This window comes from Schistocerca gregaria, chromosome 6 (genome assembly GCF_023897955.1).
Source record: "Schistocerca gregaria isolate iqSchGreg1 chromosome 6, iqSchGreg1.2, whole genome shotgun sequence".
NCBI classification, from domain to species: domain Eukaryota; kingdom Metazoa; phylum Arthropoda; class Insecta; order Orthoptera; family Acrididae; genus Schistocerca; species Schistocerca gregaria.
Window position 1 is genome coordinate 275,335,482 of NC_064925.1, and position 24,281 is coordinate 275,359,762.

The window sequence follows — 24,281 nt, forward strand, 5'->3', positions numbered from 1 at the left end:
ACTCACATGCTACAGTCCGCCATCTTTTGTTGTGTGTATAACATCGAAGCAATTTGGCAGTCAGTGACAAAATATGATGTGCAACAGTGTAATGTCAATCAACAGCTCCGCTATTACACCAGTGTTGCAAGTGAAGCAGCAAGATGATGAAATTGTAAGTGATCACAACTGTCATATAAAAGGCTTCCACACTATTTTCGTAGCACATAAATGATGCAAATCTATCTGCATCCTATACAGCAGTCATCTCCAGCCTCGCTGATAAACACCTGCTGGAACGTACGATGTTTAAGCAGGATGGCGCTCCACCCCATATTGCTAGACGCGTGAAAGATCTCTTTAGTGAAGAATGATGGTGGACATATTGAGCATTTCCTGTAAAGAACATCATCTTTGCTTTGTCTTACTTTGTTATGCTAATTATTGCTATTCTGATCAGATGAAGCGCCATCTGTCGGACATTTTTTTTAACTTTTGTATTTGTTTGGTTCTAATAAAACCCCATGTCATTCCAAGCATGTGTGTCAATTTGTACCTCTCTATCTACATTATTCCTTGATTTATCCAGTTTTCAAATTTATACTGACTTTTTGATCACCAGGTATATAACAGCAAATGACAACGACAAATGAGTCAGTGTGTATAAAGTTGACATGGCCTAAAGCCAAAACATATAAGTAAACATGGTCACATAGCTGCATTATTCAAATAGTACAATTAGCCGATTTTTATAAAATATTTTCTAAACATTTTGTATTTCAGCTGCACCTGATAATAGCCTAAGGCCGAAACTGCAATAGTGGAAATAAAAAGTTTAACAGTCAGGCGTAAACATGATGTCTTTCAAAAAATTTTACATGACTGTGAATCCCAGTTACGAAAAGTGCTATATTTGTGTTTATGTAGCCATTCGTGTTCAGCCTCACAGTCTTCAGATGATTTCTAAGCAGTGTTGTCATCAATTGGTGAGTTTTTTCTTGTGCGGTGTAATTTTTTTTATTTTTTTATTTTAGAACTTTATTCATGAGACACAAAGGAAATTGAATGAAATATGGGGCACAGACTGCAACAGTCTGAGGGATAAACAGTCTTTTGAGATCGGTAATGATCACAGATTGACGACTTTTCGTTTGTATCTCAAAGCGAAGGTTGGTTTGCATTCCCTCTTCACAAAGGCGCTGTGTCGAAGGGAAGAGTTTAATGTAATGTGGGCGTTGTCCGTAACCCAGTGTGATTAGATTCGTGGCGAACAATGCCCCTCATCACGTATAAACACACCTGGACGCTGTGCTGTTCGTCACATAGTGTTAGAGATCCTTATCAGCGCACAGTTCGGTCTCTTCTACCACTTAGAACTAACTTGTTGCATAGCTGAAGCCAAGACTTTTACATCCATGAAACACAAAAGGCAAATAAATCCGTCGTCAGTCATAAATTTTGATTTTTGTGCAAAGCACGCTGCATTTCCAGCCCTAAAGACCCATTCTCAAATGCTTAACATATTATTTTGTCATTATTTGTAAATGTCAGCTCCCAATATGTTGTACAGACTTAGGGATGATTTACGTTGTTAAAATACGAATTTAATATATTACACTGAATTTTAACGTTTTGGAATCTTATTTTTTGTTAAGTTCTTAATTATTCGAAATGTTGATAATATGAAAGGAAACCAGTACACCATCTTTACAACTGATGACAGGAATAGACCAATCTGTTATGCCATGTGCAGATGACGAGGAATTTGTTTGTTAAGTATTTGAAGATGATCTTCCTGTCGGCCTGAGTGGCCGTGCGGTTCTAGGCGCTACAGTGTGGAACCAAGCGACCGCTGCGGTCGCAGGTTCGAATTCTGCCTCGGGCATGGATGTGTGTGATGTCCTTAGGTTAGGTTAGGTTTAATTAGTTCTAAGTTCTAGGTGACTGATGACCTCAGAAGTTAAGTCGCACAGTGCTCAGAGCCATTTTTTTGATCTTTCGGGCTCCAGATGAATCGTTCTTTGTAACAAAGACCACGATTTGTGACTGAAGGCATATGATTTCCTTTATATGTTTGGTTTTAAAAGCTTTCTTAACATTGGCGAAATTTATCAAATGTCAATGTGTTTCGATGAATGTGATTGAACTGTACCACATGCTATTTTATACCTTACACAACCATATGGTACGTGCTGGTGATCTTAGCGTAGCGATCAAGGCATTTTGGCTGGGAAGCGGAGAACCCGGTTCGATTCCCGAACAAATTCTGCTTTTTTTTTAAAATTGCATTGTTTCCCTAGCGAGTTTTGAAGCAATACAATGGTTAATAAGGTAAATAAAACAATAACGAATATTCCACAACGAAACTCTGTCCCGAAATCTGGCAGAAAATCTGAGTTTCTGGTCGTTTATAAACACCAGCGGCAAGACAAAATTAATACCTTAACTTCTCAATGTCAATGGTAATATTACCGATGACGGTGCCATTAAAATAGAGTTACTAAATATTGTTTTCCAAAATTCTTTCACCAAAGAAGAAAAAGTAAATATTCCAGAATTCTCGGCGGATTCAGGGATTTTCTCTGCCTCGTGATGACTGGGTGTTGTTAGTTATGTTTACGTAGTTCTAAGTTATAGGGGACTGATGACCATAGATGTTAAGCCCCATACTGCTGAGAGCCATTTGAACCATTTTATTCCAGAATTCGAATCGAGAACAGCTGCCTACATGAGTAACTTACTAAATATCCTACGTGTTGCGAAGCATCTTAAATCACTTAATAAAAACAATTGTTCTGATCCAGACTGTATACCAATTAGGTTCCTTTCGGAGTATGCTAATGCAATAGCTCCATACACACACATACAACAGCTGGCTCTACGAAAGATCCGTACCCGAAGGTCGCACAGGTCACACTAATACTCAAGAAACGCAATAGCAGTAATCCGTTGAACCGCACATCCATATCACTGTCGTCGATTTGTAGTAGCATTTTGGAACAGATAATGTATTCGAACATTATGAATTACGTCGAAAAAAAAGATTTATTGACAAATAGCATGAATTCAGAAAACTTCGTTCTTGTGAAAAACAACTAGTTCCTTATCCACAAGAAAAAATGAGTGCTATCGACAGGGGCTCTTAAATTTATTCCATATTTCTAGATTTCCAGAAGGCGATGATACAGGTCCTCACAAGCGTCTTCAAATCAAATTGCGGGCCTATGGAATATTGCCCCAGTTGTGCGTCTGGGTTCGTGAGTGCCTGTCAGAAATATCACAGTTAGTAGTCATCAACGGAAAGTGTTCCCCAAGGAAGTATAAATACGCCCTCTGCCGTGCCTGACCTACATGAACGACATAGGAGACAATCTGAGTTGCCCTCTTGGATTGTTTGCACATTATGCTGTCATTTTCCGTCTTGTAAAGTCATCACATGACAAAAATCAATTACAAAATGATTTAGACAAGATACCCGTATGGTGCTGAAAGTGGCTGTTGATTCTAAATAACAAAAAATGTAAAGTCAGCCACATAAGTACTACACGAAATTCGCTAAATTTCGGTTACACGATAAATTACACAAACATAAAGACTTTGAACTCAACTAAATACTTAGTGATTACAATTACGAATAACTTACATTCGGACGATCACACAAATAATGTTGTTTGGAAAGCAAACCGAAGACTGTGAATTATTGCCAGAACACATAGAAAATGCAGCAAGTCTAGTACAAATACTGCTTATCCCACTCTTGTCTGTACTCTTCTGGGGTATTGCTGTGAGGTGTGGAATCTGCATCAGATGAGACTGACGGAGGACATCGAAAAAGTTCAGAGGAGGGCAGCTAGTTTTGTATTACTACGACATAGGGGAGAGAGGGTGGACATCATGAAACCAAAGGCCTTCCTCGTTGCGGCATAATCTTCTCGTGGAATTGCAGTCATCAACTTTTTCCTCTGAATGCGAAAAAATTTTGTTGGAAGGAGGACGACATTCTGTCACTATAGCTGCTGAAAGACGACGAAGTCCACGTGCTAACTACTTCAGTGTAAAGAATGTTACCTAAGTCAATGAACTTGTGCGCTGCATATTTTAAATTTGGTTTCAGCTCTCTTTAATTTACTTTATGCAAGCGATTAGAGACTTACGTAATTCACGTCAATTCAGTGACACATTATTTTATTTACTTCTTCTCTGTGGAATATGATAATTTAATGCAGAATCAAGTATATTTTATTATTTATTTTCTCTTTTTGAAGATCAATAGCGACAAAAATTACTTGCTATGAAGATCCTATTACTTTAAAAATAATAATGTATTTCAATTTATTTAACTGAAGAAGAAGCTGTTTAATTTACTACGAAGCAATTGCGTTTTTATGAAGAATGCAAATACACTCCTGGAAATTGAAATAAGAACACCGTGAATTCATTGTTCCAGGAAGGGGAAACTTTATTGACACATTCCTGGGGTCAGATACATCACATGATCACACTGACAGAACCACAGGCACATAGACACAGGCAACAGAGCATGCACAATGTCGGCACTAGTACAGTGTATATCCACCTTTCACAGCAATGCAGGCTGCTATTCTCCCATGGAGACGATCGTAGAGATGCTGGATGTAGTCCTGTGGAACGGCTTGCCATGCCATTTCCACCTGGCGCCTCAGTTGGACCAGCGTTCGTGCTGGACGTGCAGACCGCGTGAGACGACGCTTCATCCAGTCCCAAACATGCTCAATGGGGGACAGATCCGGAGATCTTGCTGGCCAGGGTAGTTGACTTACACCTTCTAGAGCACGTTGGGTGGCACGGGATACATGCGGACGTGCATTGTCCTGTTGGAACAGCAAGTTCCCTTGCCGGTCTAGGGATGGTAGAACGATGGGTTCGATGACGGTTTGGATGTACCGTGCACTATTCAGTGTCCCCTCGACGATCACCACAGGTGTACGGCCAGTGTAGGAGATCGCTCCCCACACCATGATGCCGGGTGTTGGCCCTGTGTGCCTCGGTCGTATGCAGTCCTGATTGTGGAGCTCACCTGCACGGCGCCAAACACGCATACGACCATCATTGGCACCAAGGCAGAAGCGACACTCATCGCTGAAGACGACACGTCTCCATTCGTCCCTCCATTCACGCCTGTCGCGACACCACTGGAGGAGGGCATCACGATGTTGGGGCGTGAGCGGAAGACGGCCTAACGGTGTGCGGGACCGTAGCCCAGCTTCATGGAGACGGTTGCGAATGGTCCTCGCCGATACCCCAGGAGCAACAGTGTCCCTAATTTGCTGGGAAGTGGCGGTGCGGTCCCCTACGGCACTGCGTAGGATCCTACGGTCTTGGCGTGCATCCGTGCGTCGCTGCGGTCCGGTCCCAGGTCGACGGGCACGTGCACCTTCCGCCGATCACTGGCGACAACATCGATGTACTGTGGAGACCTCACGCCCCACGTGTTGAGCAATTCGGCGGAACGTCCACCCGGCCTCCCGCATGCCCACTATACGCCCTCGCTCAAAGTCCGTCAACTGCACATACGGTTCACGTCCACGCTGTCGCGGCATGCTACCAGTGTTAAAGACTGCGATGGAGCTCCGTATGCCACGGCAAACTGGCTGACACTGACGGTGGCAGTGCACAAATGCTGCGCAGCTAGCGCCATTCGACGGCCAACACCGCGGTTCCTGGTGTGTCCGCTGTGCCGTGCGTGTGATCGTTGCTTGTACAGCCCTCTCGCAGTGTCCGGAGCAAGTATGGTGGGTCTGACACACCGGTGTCAATGTGTTCTTTTTTCCATTTCCAGGAGTGTATGTATGTTCATTGCTATTTCTCAGTCTGTAAATCAACGAGAACATAATTAATTTTTCTGAAGAAGAGGAATTTTGTTTAATGGCGTCTGAAGCCATACCGAGAACGCCAATATTCGTGGACACATGGGAAGGGTGCGGCAGGAAGGAGACCGGTTAGAATCAACAAAGAAACAACTGTTGACTGTTAGTGATAAGTGGGAAATCCGGTTTCGAGTCCTGGTGTGGCACAAATTTTCATTCGTCACAACGGATTCATTATAGTATGAAGTACATCTCAACGGTTTGAACCAATATCATTACATGTCACTGAATGTTCACTGATTTCATTCCCATTCATCTATTCGCATTGTTCCTGCGTATTTATTTCAAACAATATGAACGATAATCGCCAAAACCTCATGACAACTTGGCAGACAACTGTCTGTATATCCTTTATTATCACCACTGGTAAACAGTTAATATATTATTTAACTATCATATCATGTCGTATAAATATGACAACGTTGATAACAGAACCCCTTCAGAACTGCTGCACATAAAAAACAAGTATCCTCACTCAAAAAGTGGTGTATCCGATATGAAAGCACAGTTATAACGGATCATTGGTTGATTTGGGGGAGGGGACCGAACGGCGAAGTCATCGATCTCGTCGTGTTTGGGAAGGATGGGGAAGGAAGGCGGCCGTTACATGAAGTGATTTAGGGAAATCACTGCAAACCTGAATCAGGATAGCCGGACGCGGGGTTGAAACGTCATTCTCCCTAATGCGAGTCCTATAACGGATCATTAGCTTACTTCTTGCACACCAGCACCTGAGTAAGGACACCTTTTTTTTTCGTACAGCAGTTCTGATGGGTTTCTATTACCATATTGATACGACATGACACGATACGTAAAAAATACATGAACTTTATATACTGTGACGATTATTATTAACCGAAAAAGGTAGTGATGATAAAGGACATAGAGACAGCGCTAGCTGCGTGTCATGTATTTCATAAAAAATACTTAGCAGCTGTAAGCAGTCACCCCCCCCCCCTCCCCCCCGCAAAAAATGTTAAAGCTCATGATAACTGCTTCTGCAGTCTCCACAAAGAAACAGCTGTCCACCGTGTGTGTATGCGCCAGATTCCGGTTAGATTAAGAATACTGTAAAAAAAAGAGTGCATTACAATTTTCGACACGGTATTGTGAAGGGTGAAATGGGTCTTGAGGCACATCACGACTAGGGCGAGTCATAGGTGTCCCCTGAAGCGCCACAAACAAAACGACTGCAATTTAGAGACACGTGAAAATGTGTGTTCCGGGACTCGAACTCAGAACTGCAGTCCGTGGGCAGTGCAACAGTTCAGCTGCCAGTGCACGACTCACGGAAGATAAAAACGTAAACAGGTGGCAAACTGAAGCTTTCAATTGGTACATAAGGCGTTTACGTATAATATAATTAGTAACAGGGGAGGGAAGGTAAAATGTGGTTCGGCGTACTGAGGCGACGTCCTTGAAGGAGCACAAGGTTGGAATGGCGAAGGAAATTCGGCCGTGCCCTTTCAAAGAAACCATTCCGGCATTTATGGTGTGTGATTTAGGGAAAACACAGAAAAAGCCAATTCTCGGTGACCGGACGGGGATCTGACTTCCGTCCTCCAGAATGCGAGTTCAGACCAGTGTCTTTCTACACCTCGCTGGTTGAAAATGCGATAGAGAACTGGGAGTGTTTATATTGTATACCAGTACCGAATTCGAGCTGCTAATAGTGAAAAAAAAGTATTACTGGTAAATGTGTGTGGGGTCTCAAACTTGCAATGTGTAGAAAGATTAAAAATATTTATTCAGAATTCTTAAACGATTACAGAAGATCATCTTTGCAATATTTCACAGGAGTCTGCTCTGCTAACGCCGAAATCCCCAACTGCCAAGCCAACTACAGTTGCATTGGCAGTTAGCAAGAGTTTCGTTGGTAACGGAGAATAATGGCGAAGATGGTCAAAAGGAAAGTAGACAAGTTTCACATATGAAAACAACATATGCGAATCTGCTTCAGCGCCTGGGACACCCATGTCAGCTGCATCGCTACGACAGTCATTATCTCAATAAAAGGCTTGTCAACAGACATCTCATAATAATACTGCAGCAGTGTATTTAACAGATACCACCCAGAATTGGAGCGATGGCGTTTAAACTGAAAACAATCACTCTGAAATTACGAGGCCCGTTCAATAAGTAATTAAACAGTTTTTCTCGGCCAGTTTCGGTTAAGAAATGCGCAATTTGTTATGGGACATCGTGAAATACTTCCGCTTAAGCCGCTATAGTTTCATGAAGTTCCAGTACCGGCGGCACTGTGAGTAGTCATTAAAACGGCGCCTTTAACAAAGGGGCGTCGAGTTTCTTTTGACAAAAAACCAGAGCATCGCATATACAAGGGATATTCGGAAAGTAAGTTCCAATCGGTCAAGAAATGGAAACCACTGTGAAAATCTAATAAAGCTTTGAACACATGTGTTCGACAGTGTCTCTAATATGCCTGTCGGTTACATCACTTCGCTCGTTTTAGTTCTGAGCGCATGGTGAACACATACAGATGCGTAGAAAATAGTGTTTCCCGCGAATTATGAGGTCCTGGTGAGAGATTTTGCCTGACGTTATGCAGCCCACATTACAGAACTGTCATACGGTTCATACTTTGTGACAATTCTCGGACGCAATCTGCAGAGGCAATGAAAATGCTCCTGAAGCGTTTTCGATGGGAAGTGTTTGATCACCCGCACCACAGCCGTTAATTGGCTTCCTCTGTGTTTCATATCTCCTCACAATAACTACTGGCTATGAAGACAACATATTCGTACGGACAACGAGCTATAGATGAGCGTAGAGAATTGGCGGGAAGCATAGGCGGCTGCCTTCTATGACGAGGGTATTGGAAAGTTGGTACAACGCTACGAAAAATGTCTAAGTCGGAGTGGTGACTATGTAGGGCAGTGGGTGGAAGCCGTAGCTACCTGTTGCAGATAAATATTTCAGATTTTCAAAGTGGTTTCCATTTCGCGATCAATCGGAACTTACTTTCGGAATAGCCCCAGTATTCATAGGTGCCTGCAGAATGCCGACGGAGACCTAGCAGTGAACAAAAGCACGTAGAGTCGTCGGGTGCGGCGTGTCATCGTCGCAACAAGGTCGCGCAAGCCTGTCCGATCTCCCGCGTACCGGCCGCCGCACGCAGCAGTTCTGCTGCAGTGTTGGGACTTGAGGACACTCTCATTCGAGGTGACCGACGAATCACAATCAAACACCTCACTGCACAACTAGATATCTCTGTTGGTAGTACTGACACACTCGTCCACCAGTTGCGGTTCCTCGCTGCCTAGCAGAAGGCGACTGAGAACAATAAAGGCCATCTGCGTGGAATTGCTTGCGCGTTACGAATCTGATCGTGACAATTTTTGTCGCTCATCGTCACAGGCGATGAAACATTGGTTCATCTCTCCGAACCAGAAGAAAACGGCAATCTATGGAGCGATGTCACGCCACCTCTCCTCCGAAGAAGAAGTTCAAGGCCGCACCCTTAGCCGGTAAAGCCATGGCGACGGACGGTCCTCTGCGATTCTGAAGGTGTGTTTCGTGTCCTCTCTCATGGTGCAACGAACAACTCTGAAGTGTATTGTGCTACCCTCAAGAAATTGAAGAAATGACTTCAGCGTGTGCGTCCCCAGAGAAATCCTCATCCACGACAACTCAAGACCTCACAAAAGACTACGCACCCGAGAGAAGCTAAGGAAACGTCACTGGACTGTTCTTCCTCATCCACCTTACAGTCCGGATCTTCCGCCAGCGATCTGTTTGGCCCAGTTCACGATGCACTTCGCGGGGAGCAGACACGGATGATGGGGAGGTTATCGATGCAGCAAGACGTTGGCTCTGACGTCGAGCAGTAGAGCGGAACCATTTGGGGATCTCATAGAAAGATGGCGTAACGCCATCATATGGGAGATACCGTTAAAAGAAAAAAAAGAGATTTGTAGCCAGAAGAGCGGGGAAAATAAGGTGTATCGGTTTCCTGATTTGTGTTGCATTTCTTATTGACGATCCTCGTAAAAAAAAGTGAGAACTGAATTTAAAAACACTATAGGAACGTCAAAGAAGACTATTACTAGTGGTTCAAAATGGTTCAAATGGCTCTGAGCACTATGGGACTTAACATCTGAGGTCATCAGCCCTTAGAACGTACAACTACATAAACCTAACTAACCTAAGGACATCACACACATCCATGCCCGAGGCAGGATTCGAACCTGCGATCGTAGGGGTCGCGCGATTCCAGACTGAAGCGCCTAGATCCGCTTGGCCACAGCGGCCGGCAGACTACTAGTGTATAACGAAGATGTGTAAATTGTGTTGCAGTTGTCTTTAGTCCGACGAAGGGTCTACTGCAGCTCTCCACGCACGCCTGTGCTAGATTCTTTATTTCTGCGTAACTATTGCGCCCTAGGTCCATCTGATGCCGCTTACTGTAGTCAAACCATAGCCTTCCTCTACAGCTTCACCCCTACAATTCATTGCCAGACTGACGAGTCACTGGTGTCTCAGAATGTGTCCCTTCTGTGAAGTTGAGCGATTAACATCATTTCTCTCAGATTCTATTCAGTAGCTCAGAATATGATCTGCCCAACTAATCCTTCAGCATTCTTCTGTAGCACTCGTTTCAAAAGGTTCTAATCTCTTCTTGTCTGTACTCTTTATCGTCCACGTTTATACTGCTTATAATTTAGTCTTAAAGAAGAATGTAATAATCACAATTCCAAAGAAAGCAGGTACTGACAGGGGTGAATACTACCGCACTATCAGTTTAATCAGTCACGGTTGAAAAATACTGACACGAATTATTTTACAGAAAAATGGGACAACTGGCAGAAGCGGACCTCGGGGAAGAACAGTTTGGATTCCGGAGAAATGTAGGAACACGCGACGCTATACAAATGTTCCGACTTATCTTATAAGATAGGTTAATGGAAGATAAACTTACATTTATAGCATTTGTAGATGTGGAGAAAGCTTTTGATAATGTTGACTGAATACACTGTTTCAATTTCTGAAGGTTGCAGAGGTAAAATACAGGAAGCGAAAGGTTATTTACAACTTGTACAGAAACTACACTATAATTATAAGAGTCGAAGGAAATGAAAGGTAAGCAGTGGTTGAAAAGGGAGTGAGACAGGGTTGTAACCTATCCCCGATGGTACTCAATCTTACTTTGAGCAAGCACTAAACGAAATCAAAGAAACAATGGGAGACGGAATTAAAGCTCAGGAAGAAGAAAGAAAAACTCTCATATTTTCTGATGATGTAATTCTGTCACACACACCAAAGGACTGGAAGAGCAGATAAAGGGATGCACAGTGTCTTGAAAGGTGGATATAAGATGATCATTAACAAAAGCAAAACAAGGGTAATGAATTGCAGTCAAATTAAATCAGGCTGTGTTGTGAAAATTAGATTACAAAACGAGACGCTAAAACTAGTAGACGAGTTTTGGTATTTGGGCAGCAAAATAACTTATGATGGCCGAAGAAGAGAGGATATAAAATTTAGACTAGCAATGGCAAGAAAAGCGTTTCTGGAGAAGAGCCATTTGTTAACACTGAATATAGATTTTTTAGGAGGTCTTTCCTGAAGGTGTTTGGAGTGTAGGCATGTACGGAAGTGAGAAGTGGACGATGAACAGTTTAGACAAAAGGAGAATAGAGGCCTTCGAAATGCGGTGCTACAGAAGAATGCTGAAGATTAAATAGGTAGATCAAGTAACCGATGCGGAGATAGAGAATACAACTGGGGAAAAATAAATTAGTGGCATAACTTGGCTAAAACAAGTCAGTTGAGAGGATATATTCCGAGATATAAAGGAATAGCGAATCTAGTGACAGAGGGAAGCGTACGTGGTAAAAATTGTAGACGGATCCAAGTAATGAATACAATTAGCAGATTCTAATGAATGTAGATTGCAGCAGTTATTTGGAGATGAAAAGGCTTGCAGAGTATAAAGTGGGTTGGAGAGCTGCATCAAACCAGTCTTCGGAATGAAGACCACAACAACAACAAGACTACACTCCACAAAAATACATTTAGAAAATATTTTGGTGTTAATAAATCTTACTTTTTCTTGATATTGATAGCTTGCAATTTTTATCTCATCCAGCACGGATATCGTCCGTTCTTTTGCTGCTTAAATAGCAAAATTCATTTGCTGCTTAAGTAGTAAAATTCATCTATTACTTACGGTGACTAGTTTACTAATCTATATCCCTGAAAACTGCCTATTTAACTTGACTGGAGTCCATTACCCTCGTTTTACTGTTATTGATGTTAACTTTTTAACTTCTTTTCAATGCGTTATCGATTCTGTCCTACAAATGTTTCAAGTCCTTTATTCGTTCTGACAGAATTATAAAGTCATCGATAAACCTCAAAGTACTTGGAAAAGTACTGCATGAACGTAAAGGGAGACCACCGGTCATGTAACTGATTCACTGTTTTTATTCTGGCGTCTAGTGACATCATTCCCGTGTGTTCAAATAAGCCCTCTGTCTGAATTACGAGGCGTTTTACAAATCAAATTAAGTTACTTATAATTTTAAGTTTGTTGATAGACAATGATATGGATAATTCAGTGCTCCAAATGACATTCGGAAGGTAAAGGTAAACTTCCGCATTCTGGCCCTCGGCGGGCCAATCAGGCAACTGGAATCGGAGTTGCGGCAAGGGGTCGCCAGCCTACAGGCGCCTCGCCTCTGCAAAGCTACATTTTTAAAATTCTCAGTAAAGCTGGACAGGTGCCACCGACGCTGTTCCGGAAATGGGGGTCTTAGAAGGACCCTTTGCTGTTTTATTCCTCATGTGTTAGTGGGACACTCCCCCCTGCCCGTGATAACGCCACAGGAAAGCTGAAAAACTATGAACTCTCTTTGCTGCTACGGATCTCGTTCAAATTTCGTCGAAAGGATTTAAACGATCCCTAGTCGTTTCAACCTGTACGCTCGTAAATGATCGAAGCAATGTATTTGGAAAGAAGAAAATTACAAGTCAAAAATCTTGCAATATACACAAACTACTGGCAAAAAAAGCAGTAATTTTAGATCGGTTAGGTGAAAGTACAAGAGTGAGACTTCTTTTACACAGAGTCTCTCTCCTAGGAATCGGCAGGCGTATTTTCAGCAGATATCAGAAATTTAGTATTTGTATTGTGTAGCTGGAGTCACCTCGAACAAATAGTGCTCATCATGTCTTTCAGGTGATGCCCAGAGTCGACGGGAAGCGTCAGTCTGCTTCCCGTTACAAACAAAATTATTTTTAAAGCGGAATTTTACGTGCCCATTCGATAGAGCGATCCCATATTAGTATAGTGCGACATTTGTTTTATCGATATGTACTAACAGGGACAGTAGAACAGGAAGAACTACCAGTACTCTAGCAGCGACAGCACTATCCTCGCGTGCGCTACCTGCTACCGACAAGCATCCAGCGCAACACATTCGCTGCTGTCGTAGTAGTTACTCTTCGTATTCTGCTGTCCCCATTAACATATATCGATAAAACAAATATCGCACTAAACTAATATGGGATCGCTCTATGGAATGGGCACGTAAAATACCGCTTTAAAAATAATTTTGTTTGTAACGGGAAGCAGACTGACGCTTTCCGTCGACTCTGGGCATCACCTGAAAGACATGATAAGTACTATTTGTTCCGGATGACTCCAGCTGCCTAAAGAAAAAAACAAAATTGTGAATATCTGCTCAAACAACAGAGTAATTTCACCAGACCAGTCTTAAGAGACACAAAACAAAAAAAATGGTTCAAATGGCTCTGAGCACTATGGGACTTAACATCTATGGTCATCAGTCACCTAGTCCCCTAGAACTTAGAACTACTTAAACCTAACTAACCTAAGGACATCACACAACACCCAGTCATCACGAGCAGAGAAAATCTCTGACCCCGCCGGGAATCGAACCCGGCGGGAAGCGAGAACGAGCTGCGGACAAGAGAGACACCCTGTATAATGTTCGACATTGTGTTTTGGGATAATATCGTCAGAGAAACGCAAAACAAACAATGAAAAAAAATAAAACAAGAAAGGAAATTGATGGATCCCTGTCAAATGGAATGAAATTGGTGTGGCCGAGCGGTTCTAGGCGCTTCAGTCTGGAACCGCGCGACCGCTACGGTCGCAGGTTCGAATCCTGCCACGGGCATGGATCTGTGTGATGTCCTTAGGTTAGTTAGGTTTGAGTAGTTCTAAGTTCTAGGGGACTGTTGACCTCAGATGTTAAGTCAGCCAATTTTTTGTAATGAAATTAAAATATATTTTGCATTATGCGTAATAATAGCGCGAGAAAAAAAATCCAAAAAAACCAGGTATACTAAACGAGCCATTATAAAAAACCACTATTCAGGAAAGCTATGCCCCCTGAAAGATTTTTGCAAATCACTAGGTTTTTACACCCGTGAGTAACTATTTTAATAAAAAAAATCAGAGAAGTAGACGCAATGGAATAGAACATCTCGATCGACGAATCGTTGATGAAATTTAAGGTACGCATGTATTCTAAACAACGTAATCCCTCGAATGATCGAGACTTTGAATAAGATTTTATCAACTGTGCTAGTCAGCATCGGGCTATTCCTGTTATTCAAAAACACACTCAGAAAACAATAAAACAGATCTTGATTACGAAGCATCTGAAACTATTGTGATGGAATTATCAAAGTCAGTACTAAATAAAGGACTCACTTTATAACGCATCATTGGTACTCTTTGCCAGCAATGTTTGTACTTTTAGTTGGAAATCGAACAAATGTTATCTTGACAATACGTTTTAACAGAAAAAATACGCTGGATTATTTTGTTAATATAAAATAAAAAACTGACAGAACACGTAGAAGACGTAACAGGTCTACTAGAGAGATTACGCATACCACGTTTGTTCGTCCTCTGCTTGAGTATTGGTGTGCATTATGGGATCCTTAGCATATAGGACTGATGGAGCACATCTAATATGTTCAAAGAAGGGCAGCGCGGTTTATCACGTAATCTTTAAAAGAAAGGCATTTTTCGTTGCGGCGAGATCTTTACCAAAATTTCAATCACCAATCCTCTCCAATAGAAGTGAAAATATTTTACTGTCGCCAATCTGCTTAGGGAGAAGTGCTCATTGCAATGAAATACGAGAAATCAGAGCTCGTTAAGTGTTCATTTTTTCTGTGCGCTGTTAGAGAGTGGGACGGTAGAGAAATAGTCTGAAGGTGGTTCGAAGAACCCTCTGCCAAGCACTTAGTGTGGATTTCAGAATTGGTGTAGATGTGTAGATGAGACAATGGAGAATGCATAATAAGAAGCTGCATGGCATATTAGCGTTACAATGAGAGGATAAATGGGGCGTCCATATTATTTCTACAAAGCCCGAAAGCGTAGAAATGAGTGAACAGAACGCAAGCGAACGAGGCCCTACTTTCAAACCAACAAGTATTGTTGATTAGAAGAGAGGAGTGATCGGCACTGATCGTCAAGATCAGATACTAGCAGTTTTCCCTGTTACCTGGAATTACTTGAAAGGGTATCGAAATATCTTCTTTTTTTACAGTTTTTACATTCCGTACAAGAGGAACGATATGGAAAAGAAACAGAATTGCACCGACTATAAGCTTCACGTAGCAGAAACATTATTACAAAGATGCCGTCACATGTTTATAACAGACAAGGACCAAATGGCTCTGAGCACTATGGGTTTTAACTGCTGAGGTCATCAGTCCCCTAGAACTTAGAACTACTTAAACTAACTAACATAAGGACATCACATACTTCCATGTCCGAGGCAGGATTCGAACCTGCGACTGTAGCGATCGCGCGGTTCCAGACTGTAGCGCGTAGAACCGCTGGGCCACTCCGACTGGCACAGACAAGGACCATTATCGACTGGAGATATACCAATGAGACTACATGTGCAACATGGGGATCACTTTCCCAAACATATAGATCCAACGCCGTCGAAAAATAATCCAACAAGAGCCTGCAAAGTATGTACAAGAAAATAAGAAACGGAGTAAAACGACGGCGGAATGTAAAAACTATCGAGTTGAATTATATGTACTTCATCGTTTCAAAAAACATCACGAGTTTTCTCAAAACTAAACTAAATTAATTTAAACTACACATTAACCCTTTCTGGTATGAATTTTTCTTCTTTGATGTTGACAAGTTTTGATCTTTTTTTTTTTTTTTTTTTTTTTTTTTTTTTTTTTTTTTTTTTTTTTTTTTTTTTTTTTTTTTTTAGGAAGAATTCAGAGTCCCGTCAGGTTATAACGGTCCAGTCATTGGAAAACATTACTTTATCAGAAATGGTTTTAATAAAAACAATTTGACACACAGTAACACCTTACATTGGGAACACTTTTGAATGGCCTCTTGATTCTATTATATTTCACGTTTAGCAGTAAAATCTGGCTACGAGCTCAAAAATTTTGGGTTCATTTGAAAGTGAAAACCCCTCCTTTCTTCTTTTGTGCTGAAAATATTGGAAAGGTATTTCTTGTTATCACCGTCATCTCCACATCGAATTTCTTGAGCTTCTGGAGAATACGTGGAAATATTCTGCTGGTGTTATTTTTTATTTGTTTGTCCTGTAAATTGATGAGTTTGAATTATTCTAGAACGTTCTTTGCTTCAGAATCGCTACTTTACTAAACTGGTGTATTAATATCAGATATGGCAAACTTATAGAGTTGCTCCATTATATCCCTATCCTCCAGTGTTCTTGTCATGGTCTGTTGTGTAAATAAATGAAGTTATTGACCTGACGGGACTTAACAAGTACTAAATATTTTAGACGAAAATTTTCAATATGTCGTGCTTCTAAACGTTTATCGTAAACATATTTACCACGAAACGGATATGATGGCCTGATTATCACAGTACACACTCAAAACTAAACACAGAATGACCCATATCCAACTACACGCAACCGAATAGCGTGAGCAGTGTAAGTACTTAGAGTCCAACTGCCCTGGAGACACAGATAATACATCCGTAAAAGTTTTGCGATACGTTATCATTGTACCAAATTGAGAATAAACGGGAAGTAGCAGTCCTGACAGGCTCATAACGAATGAGAATATTTTATTCCACTTTTTATGTACAACTCAGAAGTCCCAGCAGATTATGAAAGATTTTACAGACGGGTAAATAATAAATAATTTTTGTTCACTGACGGATCGTTCATATTTACTTCCCAAACATCTTAAAATCATTGGTTATGCCCAAATGTTTATTATTCCACAATACTTTACGTTGTGTCGAAATACACATATCATGACGACGCACACATTTTTCGCAGGTTCGATCACACGGTTAAACGACTCAATGGCTCGATGCGCGACTGATCTTTCTTACTATGTTCCGAGCAATAGGGAGATAGCGGGTAAGCCAAGATGTTGGTACCACTTGAAAGAAACGTAGGCAGAACTCACCACAGTGAAATAAACAGAAAAACTATTTTGCACAAGGTGGTTTTTTGAATAGCAAAAAAGGTTAATTTACTATCCAATGAGCCCGCAACATTGAAGATATTTCTTAGAGACATTACGTAATAAAACCCAGATAGCTGCTATAGCAGTTTATTTTTTTTTTTATTGTCATGGATCCATTTCGGCTAGATTACCATCTTCAGACCGTCTGCAAATGTTACATACTATTTTAATATTGTAATATTAGTTCTCGTATTTTCGGCTGCACAAATTTGGTACTTATGCCCATATACAATCAGTGGTCGCTGTCACTCTGTATTTTGTTACACCGTGTTGTAGATTTAGAACTCTTATGCTATAAGTTTTTGTGTGGTTTGTTGCTGTTGTTAATAGTTCTTTCTCGTATTTTTTTTCAAATATTTGATGTTTTATCGTCAGATTTGACAGCTCACCAAAGAGCTATGGGTTAAAGTTGGTATGGTGTGTTGATAGTATCGTTTTGGAGTGGTGGTGGTGGTGGTGGTAAGTTCCTGTGGGACCAAACTGCTGAGGTCATCGAGCCCTAGGCTTACACACTACTTAATCTAATTTAAATTAACTTACGCGAAGCGCAACACATACACCCATGCCCGAGGGAGGACTCAAACGTCCGGGGTGGGGGGGTGGGGGGGGGGGTCATATACAAAATCGAATGTCAGAATTGCATAGGACAGACAGGGCGTAACTTCGGTACAAGACAACGAGAGCACACAATACAGAACGAATGGAGTTAGCAATGAAAATTTTACCTACATTAGCTAAAGGTTTAACAATGAACGTGCTTTAGGAAATAAAAATCTTTACACACACACACACACACACACACACACACACACACACACATATGTGTGCGTGTATAGATTTTTATTTCCTAAAGCACGTGTGTATATATATATATGTGTGTGTGTGTGTCTGTGTGTGTGTGTGTATAGATTTTTATTTCCTAAAGCACCACACTGATGAACAAACGGATTTAAAACATAAACATTTCGTACAGAATTTCTGACTTCCCAACCAAAGGTAACGGATGGAGAGCAGTGATCGCTGAACATGGAGGTAAAAAGTCTCTACACCACAGACACACATTACTAGACCGGCAAAGATGGATCTTTTATTGAAGCTCGACGTTTGGTGAGGTAAGATGGCGGCATCAGCAAGTTGGTGTATGGTAATACTACATTTTTTGAAAGCAAATGACGTTGTAACCTTTATGAAGTGGTCTAATCAAGTTCTGTAGTTGAGCAAATATTTGTGTACTGATTGAGGTTAACACATTCACTGTAAAATCGTGTGTTACATATACACGCGTTTAGAGCAGAACGCAGTTTTCGTAGGAACACTCAAATGAAGAAAGAACATTTGTTATCAACGACAAATAGCACATTCAACTTATAGGAGCACTTTCACAATGAACATACTATTAGAAGAAAAGCCAAAGTTGATGAAAACTGGTTAAGAACACATCATTAAGCTACGTCTGTTAATATTAGATTTATGAAACCCCCTGAAATTTACATAAACTGTTTGCTCACTGCCGGTATTTTAGATAAGACAAACTGCAATGTAATTATTTAGGATTACATAAAGCACAATATCTTAAATATGTAAGACGTTTTTAGTGATTTTCGCATTGTGTCATCTACCTTTCCCTGTACCTTCCGTCTGCTGTAGGAGAAATTATAACCAAACACGGTGCATGTATCAATCATTTCATCAAATTTCTAAAGGTAACATAATTATATAAGTTTTCCCCATTTCTTACGATCGTTTTGTCAGTAAATAAACAGCTGTTTACACGTTCTTTGCGCTTGCCACCCTTTTGCTACACTAAAGTAACACTGATGAAACTGTATACGGCATTGCCAGTCTAGTAATGTATGTCTGTGCTCTTACACCAACTGGATGTAGGGTTATCAATCTCACAGCTTGGAGCTTTGGCATGCCTGCAGACTTCTGTCATCTGCTTAGTACACCATGTTGTAGTTACGAGAAAAAAAAAAAAAAAGCCGCCAGTTTGTACGTGATAAGGAATTCTCTACATATTTCTGACTTTGAACCTTACATCAATAAGCGATGTAATAAGCTAATAAAACATTCTCGGGTTTCAAGCCGTGTCAAGTGGTTTACTGCCCACGAGCTTTCGGCAGAGATCTCCTCTGCCATTGTCAAGTGGATGAGTCATCCACTTGACAATGGCAGAGGAGATCTCTGCTGAAAGTTTGAGCGCAGTAAACCACTTGATGCAGCTTGAAACCAGAAAATGTTTTAGTAACGGATATCGCCATGAAAGCATGCATTTGTATGTGATGTAATAAGCTGATTCGGGAGCAGAATCGAAAAGAAGTTTTATTTTGTGTTTTGTGACATTTCATGGCAGCCATGTTGTAATTTGGCAAGAAACGAAAAACATGCACTTTTGGCTGGCACGTTCAGACGGCTAGAGCTCAACATCCAATCAGTAGAGAGATCACTGGTATAGACGCAAACAACTACCCACCGACACATCGATTTCAAAGATCAAGCATACAGCTCAAAACGACAACATCAAACACCATAGCAACTGCAACCACGTAACTTTGACCGTCAAAATCTGATGATAAAACTACAAAATATAAAAATACGAGAATGAACGATTAACAACATCAACAATTCACAAAACAGCTTGTAGCATAAGAACCATAAATCTAACCAATAAGAAAATGCAGCATGACAGCGACCACTGATGATGTGTGGACGTAAGTATCAAATTTGTATAGTCGAAAATAAGAATAACCATCATAATAAATAATAAATGTTATGTAACATTCGCAGATGGTTTGAAGATGGCAATATAGCTCACATGGATCCCTCATAATACAAACATTAAATTGCTATGCCAGCAATCTTGATTTTATGCGTAACAAAAAAGTTTAATTCAGGTACGAACAAGCAGGAGAGTAGCGCAGCCTGTCGATACGTACTGGTCGTGCGCGAAGCCGTTCTGGAGCATGCGCCGCTGGTCGGCTGTGGTCTTGAGTTCGTTGACGAGATCGTCGACGAGCCGGTCGCTGTCGTGGCGAATCCTGGCGGGGTGGTGGCGGTGCTGACCTGTGGGCAACATGTTGGCTGGAGTCTTCCAGCGGCTCCTCTGTTCCTTCTCTATCTGTTGCTGCTGCTGCTCCTGGCAATCGCACCGGTGACGCAGCTCAACGCAGCCATTAGACTGCTCATCACTCATTCGCTCCTCTTGGCTTTCAGAAACTTCACCAGGTTCGGCTCCGTTCGAAATTTTGTTAATGCCATCCAGTTTGGTAGCTACCTGCGCGGCTTGCAAATCTCGCTCTGCAAGCTGACGGGGACCGAGAACGACTGTTAAACTGCACAGTTCCGCTTTGGCGGTGTCATCGCGAACAGCACAACTGCTATACGATTGCACCACCGAAATGTCTTGCACTGCACTCTTTTGCGAGGTTCCTTTACTCTCTGTTGCCTGTTGCTCCACTCCACCGATCTCCGTAGACCCAAGTTTGCTCTCACTAGTGCAACATTCTCCTTCTGACGTCACTAGAATACCGTTTCGTGCCAAAGACAGTTGTTTAGATGTGCAGTTAGTCTCATGTGCTTGTTTTGGGATTTGGTCCAATGACACTAACCCTTTGACGCCACTTGTGTGGACTATCTCTCTTGATTTTTCTCCTGATGTTGATTTTACTCTCGACTCTCGGCTGCAGAGCGACGTTTCACGACAGTTCGAATCTGCGGAGTTCACACCTTTGTCATCTTCTGGTAAAACTTCCCGCTCTAGACTCTGTTGAGGTTTTACTCCTATCTTGATTTCAGACAGAAGTGGTGGTGTATGATCTTGTGCACCTCCACTGTCTGGTCGACTGTTTGGTTTACAGACTTCCTTGACCAGCTCTTTGGCGTCCTTTGGTGGTGTTTTCTGTTCTGATTTCCGCTCTAAGGTGTCCGCTTTGCTTCTTGGTGCTGGAACTACAGTGTGCGGAAGTGATTGGTCACTAAGTTCCTGTTCGAGCGGCTCTTCTGGCTTACCTCTGAATTCTGACAGAGAGCGCTGTCTCGGTACCTCTTTGGCATCTTTTGAAGGTAGTCTCTGTTCTGAGGTGTGAGACAGGATGCTTGTAGGAGAGACCTTGGTCTGTGTAGAGAATATATTAGTCTTTAGTGACGGCAGCAGTGTCGGTTGTTCCTGAAACGTGCACTGCTCTGTATGAGGTGCAATTTCGTCGTCCATCAACTTGGTCTCTGGAGGTGGCGGGGGTGGTGCATGAGACTTCTGCTGCCGCAGCTCGACAGGTTTGCTCGTTGAGGAAATTCGGGGCAGTGCAGGAGGCGGAGCAGACTGCTGCTGTCTCGATTCAGCAGGTTTTCCAATGGAGACAGACAACTGCTGCTGATTCGAATCTGAAAGTTTTCCATTGGAGATTGATTGTTGCTGATCTGCCTCTGTGAGCCTTCCGGTGGTGGTGGACTCTCCCACAATTCCTCCATTTGGGGTAGACTGTTGTCTTCCACTGGGGACAGACTGTTGCTGTCTCCACTCCACTAGTCTGCCATTGGGGATAGACTGCTGGTGCCCCGACTCCACAGGTCTTCCACAAGGGAAGGACTCACTAGGTCTTCCACTGGTGGTGGGCTGTTGCTGTGTCGATTCCACAAGTCTGCCATTGAGGGTGGAGTGTTGCTGCCTCTCCACAGGTCTTCCGTTGAGGGTGGAGTGTTGCTGTCTTTCCACAGGTTTACCACTGGGAGCAGACTGTTGTCCAGCTTCACTGGGTTTTGGGTTGGGTGCGGACAGTTGCTGCCTCGATCCGGTGGATCTTCCAATGGGGGTAGCCTGCTGCAGCCTCACGTCACAGACTCTGGCAGCAGGCAACGACGCTCCAGATGCGCTGACTTCAGAGTGCCTGGTCAGCAGCTTCCTCTCGGGGGTGGGCGACGCGGAGGCAGCGGCGGCTGCTAGCCTGGCGGCGGCAGCGCGCACCACCCCCGGCTCGCCTGGAACGGGTGGGGGTGGCGCCTTGCGCGTCGGTACCGATAAGGTGCCGCCTCCGGCGCGAGTCTTCGCGAGCGCAGCAGCCACCACCAGCTTGTTGGGCCGTGGGGGCACCGGCGGCGGGGCGGCGGTCCTACCGCTAGTCGCGGGGCTCACCAGCATTTCGTCGCACTACGGTTCCATGCACTGTAAGTTCACCGACCTCACCACACTATCGACTTCAATACTCCTTTCTTAGGACAGCTACTACTGTGGATCGGCGAACATAGCTACCACCTAACACTTTTTCTTCTTCGGGCTTTATATAAAGGTGTATCTACTTCTCCCAACCTCTTGCAACAAGTAACAGGTGTTGCTACTACGACGAACTGTCTCAGAAAAATATTTTTATTCGTTACTGGCCGCAACATCAAAGTATTTGCAACAAACCTGAAGTGATTTCAAGGTTCATTAGAATTAGCAGTGGGAAAATTGTTCTATTTATCCTACATAAAAATGTCAATTTTTCTTCGTCGGGCACAACACAGTAGCAAGTTACACAAATTCAGCACTTCGCGTTGCAATCTGTCTCAGTAAGAGGGAATCCAACCACTTGTTCAAGATGCTCTAAATCTTTTCACTAAGCCAATTAAGTTTTGAAGTCACTGTTTCGAATCAACTATGACCGACACTGCACTGTCTAGTGAAACAGTTATTCCAAAAGAATATGTCTCTTGTGATTATTATTACACCACAGTTACAATGCACAGGGTACAGCAATGCGCGCGTCACTGCCTCGGAGACAATGCTGCTGCCAGGTACGGTGGCCCCGCTGTCACACGCTACTTGCCGAGAAGACGGCTGCGGCAAAAATGTCCAACCGCGGAATCCGCTACCCGCCGTCCTCGCCCCACTGTCTCGGGCCACGGAACGCACGACCGCCGCCCGTTATCTTTCTGCCACTGGCAGCTGAGACCGCGCCAACTCGCTTCGCGGAATGCGAGCGAAGTGACAGGGAACACAAAGTACTAGCCCAACACGTAGCCGACAGGGCTAGACTATCCCCAACGAGCGTCTTGGTGCGTCACCGTATGACACGGATTTTCAACGATTATTACCTACTACAGCGCTTACACTTTGCTGCATGACACAAATTTCGAACCTCGTGGTTGCTTGGCAGGACGCCTTGTTTGCAGTACACTGTTTCCGTATATTAAATAAGTTCCCACGGCACACAATTTATGCTACATCAAAGTCTAAACAAGTGTTTGTGTTTGACATGTCAACACCTGCATGGGAAACAATTTCACACGCCGACAGCACACGACTCCTCCATCTAACGCGTCTGTCGAAAATCTTGCCTCTCACTCTTATTTTTTTCAGTTACAAGTACACACTCGTAGTTCACACGGTCAACGAAGCCATCGCGCCTGCGAGAAGTGCCACTCCGATGCGTGTTTTCCAGTGGGCGAGCCGGTTGCGACGCAACCAGCTCTTCACAGCGCCGGTCCTTTCCGGGCGAGACTTGTGGGTAGCGGAGTGAAGAGGACGCGCGGCGAGTTCGCCGTCCCGACTAACGCGTTCGCGACTCCACGCGCACTCTGCCTACGGACACCCGTACGCACCTTCCCGTCCTTCGCGTTCGACCGCTCGCAGCCGACTGACGGGTTCTCCGCTGGCTACACAGAGTGGCGACTCGGGAGCTCGGCGGCTGTCGCCCTCTGTCGACTGGCGGCGGAAGTTGCGCGCGTTCTGGCGGCGGGAACACTACAGCTGTCCGCGTCAGCAGTCATTTGGGGTACTATCATAATACTGACAAGCAAATCGCACCCCGTGAGATTTAGTGGTAAGATGACCCAGTGGATAGCCCGTTAAAAACTGAACACAGACCAAGCATGAAAGCAGGACGAAGGCGTACTGAACAGTGAAAAAAAGCAAAATAAAAACAG

General features: G+C 43.1%; 1 protein-coding gene across 1 annotated transcript in view; it reads right to left on the reverse strand.

The window, feature by feature from the left end:
• LOC126278849 (caskin-1-like) overlaps window positions 1-24,009 on the reverse strand; it is a 67,820-nt gene extending 43,811 nt beyond the window's left edge. The window contains exon 1 of the mRNA XM_049979124.1: window positions 20,318-24,009. Coding sequence (XP_049835081.1) covers window positions 20,318-22,515 — 2,198 coding nt within the window. The 5' untranslated portion in view covers window positions 22,516-24,009. The remainder of the gene's footprint in view (window positions 1-20,317) is intronic.
• Between the last annotated feature and the right edge of the window lie 272 nt (window positions 24,010-24,281).